The sequence below is a fragment of the Ruditapes philippinarum genome, unplaced genomic scaffold (assembly GCF_026571515.1).
Source record: "Ruditapes philippinarum isolate M1 unplaced genomic scaffold, ASM2657151v2 ctg4346_1_1_1_1, whole genome shotgun sequence".
Taxonomy (NCBI): Eukaryota; Metazoa; Mollusca; class Bivalvia; order Venerida; family Veneridae; genus Ruditapes; species Ruditapes philippinarum.
In genome coordinates, this window is record NW_026856744.1 from 53811 (window position 1) to 68638 (window position 14828).

The window sequence follows — 14828 nt, forward strand, 5'->3', positions numbered from 1 at the left end:
GTTATAGTGCAAACCTATAATAAGAATGTAATATTTCTCTTTGAACAGATACTGAAAGAGGTTATTCCAGACTTTGAGCCGAACCCACCCGTTGTTAGAACAGATTACAGTGGAGAGTTGGTGGAGCCTCTTAATGAAATGTTGCCTAAAGAGGAGGTATTTATAATATGAGCCTCCCCATGACAAAGTCAACATAGTGCGTTTGCGACCAGAATGGCTCCAGACCAGCCTGCAAATCCGTGCAGTCTGATCAGGATCCATACTGTTCGCTTATCAACTCTACTAATTGAAAGCGAACAGCATGGATCTTGATCAGACTGTGCAGATGACTTGGCTTTGTCATGGCCCGGCTCATTTGTACCTGTATAAAGTTTCATTAACATTATACCACACATTAACACAATAGGGCAAGCATCAGTTTAGTTATCCAGGAATCCCTGGTCCAATCCTCAAAGGAGATGTAATTTCTCGGTGACATTTGATCTTAAAACATTGAGTGTAATGATCATTTATTTCTAACCACTAATTCAGAAATTGTGTGAGCTTTTAGTGGCTCACTTATAGAGAAATTAGTAATTACTAGTTAATAATGTAGGCGAGTGTGTTTGGTGGATTGACTACCAAGATATGAGTCTGTTTGGTCAATTGACTACCAAGATAAAGTCTGTTTGGTGGATTAACTACCAAGATATGAGTGTTTGGTGAATTGACTACCAAGATATGAGTCGGTTTGGTGGATTGACTACCAAGATAGTCTGTTTGGTGGATGTGTAAAGTCGTTGTTAAAACTAAACCAAAGAAAATTATTTACATCACTGGTTGATTTATTGGCTACAAACTTCAGAATATAGGTTTTTGAATTCATTTTGGATAAGTTATTTAAATTATGCTCTCCCCTGGGGTCAAAAATGTTCCACATCACCCTGGGGTCACTTAAGTTATGTAGACTTGTACATGTATTGTCAACATGGTTTAAAATCTTCTTCTCCAAAGCTACATTCTCCAAAACTACAATGGCCAGAGCATAAACATTTGACAAAAGTTTAATAAGTCAAGACCCTGTGGTCAAAATTAGCACATCCCTAGTGTCACTTAGGTTATATAGACTTATATAGCAAAACACATTAAAAAATTTTGTGAAAAGACTGCCCAGGGTTAAGAAATACAAAAGTTATATAAATCATGCTTCAGGTTTAAATTGTCTCTGCCCTAGAAGTCACTTAAGTTGTATAGTCTAGACTGAAATAATTAAACACTTAAGTCTTCTTAGTCCATGTGAAGAGCTTTAATATTTGCCATGTAGCATTTCCTATCATACACCTACAAAAGTTTTTATATTTTATAAATTATTTAACTTTGGTAAAAGAAATGACACATTACTATATTGAAGAATTGTTACTTTTTAGTAATGTATCTCAGGTGAACTAACCATGGCCATCATAGCCCTCTTGGTTTGATTAAGTTGTTTGTGGTCAATAACCTCATTCATGACTTCGAGACTTAATATTTAGATGCATTGTCTCCTGCCAATAGTTTTTACATCGGACGACTTTTGTTTAAAGTGACTTTAATGTTTTCAGAAAGTAGAGATTAATCCATTTACTTGTGGGATGAGTAAACAGGAGATTCTGAATGCTGCAGAGGAACAGTTTGTGAGAGAACTTGATGGGCTTGTGACAGTCAATTCAATATTCAAGTCTAATATGGAATCAGATGATATAAAGGTCAGGGTTCCGTTGTTTTTGTTAATTTTTTAACTGAGAAAAAAACAAACAAACAAAAAAACAGGAGAAAAAAAAAAACACTTTTCAATTATTTGTATGCTAGTGTGCATCAAACTCTTGTTCAATAATTGCAAACAATTTTTCTGCTGTTACAGCTGTTTTCATGATGTCACTTAATGAACTATAAGAAAAAAGTGAAAAAATATTGCATTACAAGGCACTATCCAGTGAGCTTATTAGGTAGTGTTGGACCGTGAATCAGGTGATCCAGGTTCGATTCCCAGATTATGTTGGTCAATTTCCTTCTTATTGATCATGATATCCTTTCTATGGTCATTTGCACTGTACCTAAGCCCCAGGAAATGTCAGTTCCTTGCAAGTGAAGGCAATTAGTACTGGTAAACTTCTTGACAGCCTGCCTAGAACCTATCCAGAGGCTGAACCGCGCTCTGGTATATTCAATATGGCTTTCTGTCATGATCTGGAATGAAAACATTAACACCAACACCATGTTACATTATTACCTAGAAGATTAACATCTAGCACATTAGAGCACTTATGTTGAAGTAGTGTACCCCTGCAAAAGTTATATAAAAGTCAAAATATCTAATATGGCCAAGATTCATGGGGCATTTGTCCAGTTCCAACAACTGCTGCAAAATCATGATTATTTGTGGGGCACTAATTTTTGTGGTTTTTGTTGATGGGTCAGTCCACAAATTTAAGATCCATTGAAACTTAATTTTGTCTGTTGTAAGATTATTTTGCATCACATTGTTTACATTTTACCTTTTGGAAAAATAAACGGTCCACAATTTAAGAACCCATGAAAATGTTCTTTGTGACAGAACCATGAAATCTCATGTCTACGAAATTTAGTGATTTCAAGTTATTTTTTGTTCTCTTTCAGAACGAGACAGTAGAACAAATACAAGAACAGTGGCGAAAACAAATCAAGGATGCTTTCTTAGAGCGTAAGAGCCTAGAACGTTTAAGAGCATATAGTAAGTTGTAGAAATCTTGTTTTGTTTTTGCTTATTAGGCCGGGTCATGGGAAATTGAGAGAGATGAGATTGAAGTGGGAGATTCAAGTTGGAGGTAGGAGATTGAAGTTGAAGAGTGGAGAGTGAAGTAGGAGAGAAGTTGAAGAGTGGAGATTGAAGTAGGAGATTGATGTTGAAGAGTGGAGAGTGAAGTGGGAGATTGAAGAGTGGAGATTGAAATTGAAGTTGGAGATTGAAGAGTGGAGAGTGAAGTGGAAGATTGAAGAGTGGAGATTGAAATTGAAGAGTGGAGAGTGAAGTGGGATTTTGAAATTGAAGAGTGGAGATTGAAGTAGGAGTTTGAAATTGAAGAGTGGAGAGTGAAGTGGAAGATTGAAGAGTGGAGATTGAAATTGAAGAGTGGAGAGTGAAGTGGGAGGTAGGAGATTGAAATTGAAGAGTGAAGTGGGAGATTGGGAGATTGGAGTTGCGGAGTGGGAGATTGAAGTTGAAGAGTGGAGAGTGAAGTGGGAGATTGAAGTTCAAGAGTGAAGATTGAACTGGGAGATTGAAGTTGGAGAGTGAAGTGGGAGATTGAAGTTGAAGAGTAATGGGAGATTGAAGAGTGGAGAGTGAAGTGGGAGATTGAAGTTGAAGAGTGAAGATTGAAGTGGGAGATTGAAGTTGGAGAGTGAAGATTGAAGTGGAAGATTGAAGAGTGGAGAGCGGAGTGGGAGATTGAAGTTGAAGATTGAAGTGAAAGATTAAAGTTGCAGAGTGGAGTGGGAGATTGAAGTTGGAGAGTGGAGTGGGAGATTGAAGTTGAAGAGTGAAGTGAGAGGTAGAAGATTGAAGATGAAGAGTGAAGTGGGAGAGTGAAGTTGAAGAGTGAAGTGGAAATTGATGTTGAAGAGTGGAGATTGAAGAGTGAAGATTGAAGTGGGAGATTGAAGTTGAAGAGTGGAGAGTGAAGTTGAAGAGTGAAGTGGAGATTGATGTTGAAGAGTGGAGAGTGAAGTTGAAGAGTGGAGAGTGAAGTGGGAGATTGAAGTTGAAGAGTGAAGATTGAAGTGGGAGATTGAATTTGAAGATTGAAGTTGAAGAGTGAAGATTGAAGTGGGAGATTGAAGTTGAAGAGTGGAGAGTGAAGTGGGAGATTGAAGTTGAAAAGTAGAGAGTGAAGTGGGAGATTGAATTTGAAGAGTGGAGAGTTAAGTGGGAGATTGAAGTTGAAGAGTGAAGTGGGAGATTGAAGTAGAAGAGTGGAGAGTGAAGTGGGAGATTGAAGTTGAAGAGTGGAGATTGAAGTGGGAGATTGAAGTAGAAGAGTGGAGAGTGAAGTGGGAGATTGAAGTTGAAGAGTGAAGATTGAAGTGGGAGATTGAAGTTGAAGAGTGAAGATTGAAGTGGGAGATTGAAGTTGAAGTGTGGAGAGTGAAGTGGGAGGTAGGAGATTTAAGTTCAGATTGGAGAGTGAAGTGGGAGAAGAGAGAATGAACTGGGAGATTGGAGTGGGAGATGAGAGATTGATTTTGAAGACACCAGGTCAAAGGTTTGGGTGTTGTGAGACTTAGTTTGTGGAATCCTTTTCTGATCAATAAATTGATAAAGAATAAACCTATGTTTGTGACCTATGTTTGTGAAACTTAGTAAGGACAAGGCCCAGGGCATTTGGTCAAGGTCTCAGTGGCACTTAAAATTCTTGCCTTATCAATAAATAAAGATTCCCTGCACATAAGTCTGTGAAACTTCATACTTGTAAAAGTACAATAATACATGTTTACTAATTCATATTATAATAAAGCATTTTACCATCATAAAATTTGTGTAAGTTTGTAAACATGCCACTACGAAATAATAAGGGTGTAAGAATGTCGTTTGGATACATTTCTATTTCTATCTTACCTCATAGTCTACATTTATTGACCAAGATCTGAAGATAATTAGTATGTACGCATGGACTTGTTCCATCATGTGTGGTCTGAAATGAAAGTAATGGTAACCTAGTCTAATAATATTTTATATATATACAGTAGAACTACTATGAGTCAAACTTTAATTAGTGGATTTTCTCGATGTGTTGAAGTAAAATGAAAGTCCCAATATTTCCCATTACATTATTCCTTATAAAAACCTACATATGAGTCGAATTTTATGTGTCAAATTTTGTGATGTGTCGAAGTCTTTTCGTGGTCTGTATAGCATAAATCGTGTACAATTTACTTTAAATAAGACGAAGTCAAAAATAAAATTCGATTATTTTAACATCTTCAATCTCAAGATATTTTTCACACCTTTTCTAGCTGCGAAGATGATTTCCGATTTGCTTGTGTGACTGGTGATAATTACACAGCCTTGTATTCTAACAGCCTATGTATGCATACAAATGTGTGATGAAAGCTTAAATTGTTACCATTCAAATTGCCGTAGTTGTATTTGAAAGTAAACAAAACAAACAACTTTCATTTGAGAACTTCCATGAGCCGATGTCGCATGATAATCACATGGGATGTATTTACAATAAGCTGGTTAATTATCGCTCTTTCTTTTCCTTATGCCACTTGCTACGCGCCTGTAAACATCGACGGCTTGACTTTTGTCATTAAGACGGATTCATGAGTCAAAGTCCCTATGTGTCCAAGTTTTGACACAAGTCCCTTCAACTTGGACCTACCGAAAGCTCTACTGTATAATAAATATAAAAAATAGAAGAAAAAAACAAAACAATTTAAATATATAAATATAATATATATAAAATATGACAAAAATAATACATATATAAGATGGGCAGCATGGCCTTCTAAAACCATGTAGTTAATTATTGTATCAGGTAACCTATGTGTGGTATCCTAACTTGATCTCACAGTAATGTTTTGATTTGCTTATTTTTGTTCAAATAGTTGTCTCACACCTGGCTTTATTTGAGTCGCGTCAGGGCAAAACCAACATAATGGGTTTGCGACCAGCATGGATCCAGACCAGCCTGCGCAACCGCGCAGTCTAATCAGGATCCATGCTGTTTGCTATCAGTTTCTCTACTTGTTATAGGGTTTGTAAGCAAACAGCATGGATCCTGATCAGACTGCGCATATGCATGGTCTGGATCTATGCTGGTCGCAAACCCATTATGTTGGTTTTGTCAAGACGCGGCTCATTTCTTCATATCTAAGTAAAGATTTCATTTTTTGTTCCTTATCATTTCAGGGATGGAGGGGATCAACATTTACCCATTCTTGTGCCTTTTTCCAGATGATGACTACGTCAACATTCTATGTCAGGTAAATAATTCATGAGTTTGTCATAATTCAATTGCAATACAATACTGAAGCAGCAATTTCACAGGCAAAAATGATTTAGTCACAGATTAAGTAAGATTTTTAAGCCCTCTCTTTAACTGTGGGGAACATATTAGTGGTCTTTATTTTATGCTTTTCAGTGGATTACTGATTTATCCGTGAAAATTATATTTGATAATTTCACAGTGAAAATTATCAAAATATAATTTCACTTTTTTCAATGACGAAACTACTTTTTTAAGATTTTCGCCATGTGGTACCTCAATTTTATTTTTACTGACAATTCTGACAATATCAGGCTGTTAAAAAAATAGCAAAGCTGAAAAAGATAAATAACTTATATGTATAAAGTAATAAAGAGAGAAAACTTACTTCTATTCCTTCAAATTCCAATCACAAAATTTCGTCTCTAAATTTTTTTGTTTCGTTTTTACAGTCTGAAAAATAATCTCCTTCCCCATGCAAAACTGCTCTTGATGACATTTGGGCATATTAAAGTATCCTACGAGCAATAACTGCCGTATGCTTTATGAAAAATTGAAAAGCATTGACAGCTATCACTCGTAAAATAAGTAAAACAACCCGGCCAGCGTTCCTTACAATGCCTAAGCAAGCTTCCAAGACCAAGTTTTCCATTTTCCTAGTTCATTTTCTGAATGTTTTCACTTCTGTCAACACTTATTTTTTGTCTGTTACAATCCTCAAATATGTTTTCTTTCTTTTAAATAGGTGTATGACTAACAAATCCAAATGATATCCCTCTGAATCAAACACAATTATTTTTGTCCCGTGAAATACACAACTTTAAAAAATGGCTGCCGTTTTACATTTTACAAAGCCAGGTCTAATATAAATTCGCAGTAAGTAACAGAAATATGGATGGATGGTTGGACTTTTTCTCCTACAAGAATTGTTTGTTTTTATTATCAAAACAAGCGATCATTCATATTTTTTTAATAAAATTAATAAATATCACATTCATTTAACCTTCATTGGCGGACTTATTTTTCAGCTCAAGACTTCTTGTTTTTTAATGAGAAATTCCCTCTAAATGGGGCTCTCAATGGGGGAAACAGATTTTAATATTATCGTTAAAATTATAGAAATTTCGTTTTAACTTGTTTTAAAGCATAAAATAAAAAGAAAATTTGTCTGTTTGTTGTGTAAGATGTAATTTTATTTCATCTCTTGAACTTTTAAAACAGTATTCTCACTCGTGGCTACGCCACTCGTGAGAATACTGTTTTTAAAGCCCACTCGATGAAATAAAATTTCATCTTACACACAAACAAACAAATATCCTCTATATCCATACATGTGTCTTTCTGGCATAACAGTTTAAGGAGAGTGTTTGTGTACATGTTGACATTTTGAGGTTCATTTCATTTTCAACCGATTTACTCACTATTTTTAGGTAACAATTTTACTTTTGGGTGCAAACAAGGTTGCTAATGAATTTTCAAAATTCAAATATAAGATTAAAAAATGACTTTGTAGCGTCAACTCGGTAGAAACATTAATCTGGCTGTCTGTAGACACAATCTTGTGTTGTGCTTCATATCCAAAAGTTCATAAAGTAAATAGGTCTTCTTGCTTGTAAAAAGGAATTTGACCTAGACTTATAAATAAGGTTGACCTTAAATAATTTATTCTTTGAACTTTGCTTATATTGGCTTTACATTATTTATGGATTTATTATATTCATACTTGGACCTAAGAACCTTTGGAAAATATCTTCAAATAGGTTAAACTAAATTTTACCATTGTACTCTTTAAAAACACCTGCAGGAAAGAAAGAAACTTGTATATTTCTGTATGAGCAAATTGATGAAATCATCCTTGGGGTCCTCTATGGCCCAGTGGTTAAGGTGGCTGGGTTCAAATTACTTTCCCGTTACCTCTGAGGGCTCAAATCTTGTCAGGAATTTTGGAAGTTTTTTCATGTGAGGAAGTTATCTAGCTAGCTCAGGGAGGTCCGTGATTCTTCTCGGGGTGCCTGTTCATGCCTGAAATAATGCACAAGGGGCCACTATAGATATGCCTACACTAATAAAGCAGGACAATCACCATATTACCTTTAAAGTGTTGCTGCAATTTAAATCTAACCAAACCAAACAAAATTGATAATGCACAAATGAAAAATGTTTGATACCTATGTTCTATACAGGAGCTGAATATGTGGTTGTCATTTTCAAAGATGTTTAGCCCTGCTTGTGCGTTTCTCCGTAAATCTATAATCACCAAAATTAAACAGAGGTTTAGTATACAACAAATGATCGAAATGGACGCGTTTCCAAAGGTATTTATATTTATTGTTCATCAGTTTTCAGGTTATATTTTGAAATATTCGAAGATTGTATATTAAGGGTGTGTTTGTAGAAAAGTGTAATTCAGTTTGGACATAGAAGTAGGTAAATGAAGGCAGTTTAGTTTTATCTGAGGATCTGTTGTATAGGAGCCACATCACGACAAAACCAACATTATGGGTTTGCGACCAGCATGGATCCAGACAAGCCTGCACATCCGTGCAGTCTGATCAGGATCCATGCTGTTTGCATACCAGCCCTATTACAAGTAGAGAAACTGATAGCGAACAGCATGGATCCTGATCAGACTGCGCGGATCGCAGGCTGGTCTGGATCCATGCTGGTCGCAAACGCACTATGTTAGTTTTGTCATGACGTAACTCAATTATATTAAAACAAGCGGTTTTGCCGAGCAATCAAATTAAAACAGTTTGTTGTTTTAACTTGAACTTTTAACATGTTAGAAAGTGATAGGCATTTGCAAGGATAATACAGTCATGCTAGCTTGCACATCTCTGCAGTCTGACCAGGCTCTCTACTTTTTTATTCCGAGAGGCATTAACCTATTGATTTTTGTAAGAATTAGAATTATCAGTAAAACCATAAATGCCTGCCGTCTAACACACACCTCCTATCCATCCCCTGTATTTATATAATAAACATTATATATATAGGGATAGGGGTGTGTGTGTGTAAGACATCAGGTTCCCCCGTGGGGAAAATTGCTGATTAGGGAAAGTAAAAAGTGGGTATAAGGTTGTGCTTTGTGGTCAATGGCACAACTTTAAACAAAATTTCTATAGTTTCTACATGTTTTTGTTTGCAGACAAGAGCATATGAAATTTAGAAGTTTTTGATCGAGACATGAAAAACAAGATTGTTACTTTATTTATAGCAGGATTAATGATGATGTAATGATTTCAAATGTATAGCCGATTCAGTGTTTCTTTTTCTTCTTGTTTTCTGAGTTTTATGTACAGCAAACTAAGTGGGGTAGAGTATATATAATGTATATAATTAATGTGAATTACAGGTACATAAGGCGTATTCCACATACATTTCGCACCTTGTTAACTCGGAGGAACAAGTGAAGTCACAGAGAGAGTTGTGGAAAGAAACGATGGAGAATTTAAGTGATGGGAACAATATAGTTAGTTTAACATCGATAAATTTGCCGCAACTTTTATATGTTCCAGGCCTTTTCCTAACCATTTTGGAAAAAGTACCTAGCCCTGTTTGGGAAATTTTGCGTTGTAAAATTATGTAATTTGGAAAAATATTGGGAACTTTTTGGGAACATAATACTTTGAATTGTGCAATTATTCCAACCAATGTAAATATTATTAAAAGCATATAAAATGCATTAAAGTTTGATAGGGAAATGTGTGAAAACTTTCTGTCAGATATTACACTGGAACTCTCGCAAATTTTGATTTGAGAATTTCAGTTTTGGGATTTTTCTTTTAAAGATTGGGAAAAAATAAGCCTATTTGCAAATGTGAATGGGTCTGGTAATCTGACCGGTGATGACACTAGGAAAGCATGATGTTCACACATAAAAGAAAATGAATTAGTAGCTATGTTTTAGTCCAAGACATTAGGTGTGCTTGAAAAATTTTGTGATTGTTAAGAAAAGTTCAGTTTAAGCCTTGAAATTATAACAGTGAAAATATTATCACAATTTTACATTATTTGTATTTGTTTAAATTCAAGTTTGTATTTAAATCAATTTTAGCTTGATTATTATACAATATATGTATATATAATAGGGAGAGCTATTCTACTCACCCGGTTGTTGGTGTTGGCATCTGCGGCACACTTTTGTTTAATAAGTTTTTCTTACCACCCCATATATTTGTAATACCCTTTGAGGTATTGCTTTGAAACTTTAAATACTTGCGAGTGACCATCATTCCCAATTTCATGCAAGTACTTATAGTAGTCCAGTGACCTGTCTTCGGGACAGCTCTTGTTATTTTTTAGCTCACCTGAGCATATGCTCAGGGTGAGCTATTAGGATCACTCTTCGTCCGTCGTACGTCATCCGTTGTCCGTTCACACTTTTAAAACGACATCTCCTCTGAAACCATAAGGCAGATCATAATGAAACTTCACAGGGATGTTCCTTGTGTGAAGCCTTAACAAAGTTGTTCAAAGAATTCCATTCCATGCAGAACTCTGGTTGCCATGGCAACCAAAAGAAAAAACTTTAAACATCTTCTTCTAAAAAACCAAAAGAGCTAGAGCTTAGATATTTGGCATGAAACATCTTCTAGTGAGTGTCTACCAAGATTGTTCAAATAAAAGCCCTGGGGTCAAAATTGGCCCCGCCCCAGGGGGTCATTGATTTTCCCTTTATGCATATAGTAAAAACTTAAAAAATCGTCTTTTAAAGAATCCAAAGAGCTAGAGCTAAGATATTTAGCATGAAATCTTCTAATAGGTGTCTACCAAGTTTGTTCAAATAAAAGCCCTGGGGTCAAAATTGGCCCAGCCCAAGGGGGTCATTGATTTTCCCTATATGCATATAGTAAAAACTTAAAAAATCTTCTTTTAAAGAACCCAAAGAGCTAGAGCTGAGATGTTGAGCATGAAACATGTTCTAATGAGTGTCTACCAAGATTGTTCAAATAAAAGCCCTGGGGTCAAAATTGGCCCTGTCCTAGGGGGTCATTGACTTTCCCTATATGCATATAGTAAAAACTTAAAAAATCTTTTTCTAAAAAACCCAAAGAGCTAGAGCTTAGATATTTGGCTTGAAACATGTTCTAATGGATGTCTACCAAGTTTGTTCAAATAAAAGCCCTGAGGTCAAAATTGACCCCGCCCCAGGGGGTCATTGATTTTCCCTATATGCATATAGTAAAAAACTTTAAAAAATTTTCTTTTAAAGAACCCAAAGAGCTAGAGCTAAGATATTTAGCATGAAACATTTTTAATGGGTGTCTACCAGGTTTGTTCAAATAAAAGCCCTGGGTTCAAAATTGGCCCCGCCCCAGGGGGTCATTGATTTTCCCTATATGCATATAGTAAAAACTTAAAACAATTTCTTTTAAAGAACCCAAAGAGCTAGAGCTAAGATATTTAGCATGAAACATGTTCTAATGGATGTTTACCAAGTTTGTTCAAATAAGAGCCCTGGGGTCGAAATTGGCCCTGCTCCGGGGGTCAATGATTTTTTCTTATATGTGTATAGCAAAAACTTAAAAGTCTTCTTTGAAAAAACTCAAATAGCTTGAGTTTAGATATTAAGCACGAAGCATCTTCTAGTGTGTGTCTACAAAGTTTGTTCAAATAAAAGCCCTGGGGTCAAAATTGGCCCCGCCCCAGCTGACATTGATTTTCCTTTTATGTGTATAGCAAAAACTTAAAAGTCTTCTTTGAAAAAACACAAATAGCTAGAGTTTAGATATTAAGCATGAAACATTTTCTAGTAAGTGTCTACAAAGATTGTTCAAATAAAAGCCCTTGGGGGTCAAAACTGGCCCTGCCCCAGGTGTGTCATTGTTTTTAACTACACATATATGTGCAAAGAAAAAAACTTGACCAGCTAGACCTTAGATGTTAAGCATGAAATATCTTCTAATGGGTGTCTACCAAGTTTGTTCAAATAAAAGCCCTGGGGTTTAAACTGGCCCCGCTCCATGGGCCTACATACAGGTGAGCAACTTCAGGGCCATCATGGCCCTCTTGTTATATTTTGAGACATAAATTGTTACATTGAATATATTTTATTAAAGGAACTCCACTGAAGGCCAAAATCCTAAAAACATAAACATTTGAATTTTTGATCAGCTGGGGCACTTAAAACAGAAAAGATATGCAAAAGATAATTAAATAAATTCAAAATTGTATTTTTGTGCTAATCTCAGCCTGGTTTAAGTTAAAAGCATAGCAAGAATTTTTGGTCATTTCAACAATAAGAATAGTTTTTGTGGAAAAATGGCGTGATCTAATGGTCAGAAATTTTGCACACATGTTACTGGTCTAGACCTATAATAAATGGAACATTGATCTCGAAAACTTATTTTTAGTCATGTCATGTCATAAATACCTCAGTGGAGTCCCTTTAATATTCAAGTAATTTTGAGATTTTTGAGATAATGAAATGAGGTGCATGAATTATTGTTTGGTATTGAATTCCAGGAAAGACCCTTTGTTGAATGGTCAGAGTCCATTAGATTAACGGTAAGTTGATTTATATATGTAATATTCAGTTACACATCTCGTGCTCTCAGTCAGCTGGTCTCTCAGCTGGCTGGAGTCTCAGCCATCTGCTGCTGTACATGATTACTATCATTAGTCTTTGGCATTTGCCATGCCAGGACGGTGATTTGCACAGTTTGATCAGGTTCTATACTGTTGTTATTTTGACATTAAATTTACAAGTTAAGAAGCTTGGATAGGGTATTTTGATATTAAATTTTCACAAGCTAGGTAGGATGGGACAGCCTTGCTTGATTGCTGTATTTCTTGTTATATCTGGACTATATTTACTTGAGATTTCTACAATGATTTAATTAGTATCAATGCAATCATTGATCTCTGACAAAGATTAGTAATTTCAACACTTCTTAACTGTGGCCAAGTGGTTAAGGTTGTTGACTTAAAACCACTTGCCCCTAACTGCTGTGAGTCCGAATCCCAACAGGGACTTTGGATTCTTTCAAGTGAGGAAGCTTTCCAGCTAGCTTATGGAACGTCGGCGGTTCTACCCTGTGCCAGTTGTATCTGAAATGCACATATTGCTGTGACAGTACATTAAGGTTTTGACTCTTTTAAAACTTGAAAAAGTCAAAATACATAAACATATGTTTTGATCTAAGACTATATTTTCAAATTCAACAGCAGATACCCAGAAAATGAGATCAGTGACCTCATTTTTTTTTCGCTAAAAATGTTTCTGTTAATACCCTGACACATTTATATTTGTATAGATCAGTTTGTAACTTTTGCCTTTTCAAAACAATTATTTTTATTATTTTTTTTCTTACAGATTGGAGATATTTTCTTTGATTTAATTGTGAAGAACACGAAGTTTGATTCAAACATAACAATTGATGGACCAAAGTAAGTATCTGTATCTACTCTCCTTTAACATGTCTGTAAATCTGTAGTAGCTTTCGGAAGCTTAGTATTTTGCTATGAGCAGCTTCACAAATTTTATATATAGCTAGACCGAGTATCAATTTGCCCATGCTGCTAATAGCAAAATATACCGCGTCAGAAAGCTACTAGTATATAAAACCTAGTAGGGAAATATAAAACTTTGTAGGGAAATATCCCATGGTCAATTGGGAACCCTTGTTGATTTTTAGGTTATTAGGTCAAGGTGACAGTGACACTAATAAACTAGAAATACTTTTCTTATCAACCAAAATTAAATGTTTTCAAAATGGTCAGTTTGTGAATCTCTTTATTATTGTATTATTATAATGTATGCATTACTTTTACGCTTGACTTGAATAAAATATGTCCTGGTGTGCAAAAAGGGGTATTAATGTCATATGGACACATTTGATTTCAATTTTTGAAATGTTTTAGTTTCAGACATATTACTGTCAAAACACTTTTACTAAAATTTAGCTGACAGCTGTACATGGTAACATGACTATATTGATGAGTCTAAAGCTTTCCTATTTGTGCTGAAAAAATAATTGTGGAAAGTGTATTTGCTGCATTTGACATGAAGTCGGGGTTTTTTATGTTTTGATGATTGTACATGTGTATTTATAGGAAAATGACTGATGCTTTCTTTCTTGTTGAGAGGTCAAGAGATGGGACTCGTAACTTAGAAGTCAGGGTAGGTGACAGAAATACCAGCATAATATTGGTTAAATGACTTTGCTTTGTTTAATTAATTATTAATTAATTGATTAAAATAATTTCTTTCAATGAGCTCCTACCATACATTTTCTTGGCATTTTTAGCTTTTTGTCCGGTGTCCGTCCGGCGTCTGTTAACTTTTACTTTAAATGACATCTTCTCATGGGTGTCTACCAAGTTTGTTCAAATAAAAGCCCTGTGGTCAAAATTGGCCTGGCCCCAGGGGTCATTGATTTTCCCTATATGCATATAGTGAAAACATAAAAAATATTCTGTGAAAGAACCCAAAGAGCTAGAACTAAGATATTTAGCATGAAACATCTTCTAATGGGTGTCTACCAAGTTTGTTCAAATAAAAGCCCTGGGGTCAAAATTGGCCTGGCCCCAGGGGTCATTGATTTTCCCTATATGCATATAGTAAAAACTTATAAAATCTTCTTTTAAAGAACCCAAAGAGCTAGAGCTAAGATATTTAGCATAAAACATGTTCCAATGGGTGTCTACCAAATTTGTTCAAATAAGAGCCCTGGGGTCAAAATTGGCCCTGCCCGGGGGGTCATTGATTTTCCTTCTATGTGTAAAGCAAAAACTTAAAAAACTTCTTTGAAAAAACCCAAATAGCTAGAGTTAAGATATTAAGCATGAAGCATCTTCCAGTTAGTGTCTTCAAAGTTTGTTTAGATAAAAGCCCTA

At 35.3% G+C, this 14828-nt stretch overlaps 1 protein-coding gene across 1 annotated transcript in view; it reads left to right on the top strand.

Moving 5' to 3' along the window:
- The window catches only part of LOC132747577 (DNA-directed RNA polymerase, mitochondrial-like), a 35198-nt gene that overhangs the window by 13639 nt on the left and 6731 nt on the right, over nucleotides 1-14828 (top strand). Inside the window, exons 9-17 of the mRNA XM_060736996.1 lie at nucleotides 49-156; nucleotides 1581-1724; nucleotides 2635-2728; nucleotides 5912-5985; nucleotides 8171-8302; nucleotides 9343-9459; nucleotides 12456-12497; nucleotides 13306-13379; nucleotides 14046-14112. Coding sequence (XP_060592979.1) covers nucleotides 49-156; nucleotides 1581-1724; nucleotides 2635-2728; nucleotides 5912-5985; nucleotides 8171-8302; nucleotides 9343-9459; nucleotides 12456-12497; nucleotides 13306-13379; nucleotides 14046-14112 — 852 coding nt within the window. The remainder of the gene's footprint in view (nucleotides 1-48; nucleotides 157-1580; nucleotides 1725-2634; nucleotides 2729-5911; nucleotides 5986-8170; nucleotides 8303-9342; nucleotides 9460-12455; nucleotides 12498-13305; nucleotides 13380-14045; nucleotides 14113-14828) is intronic.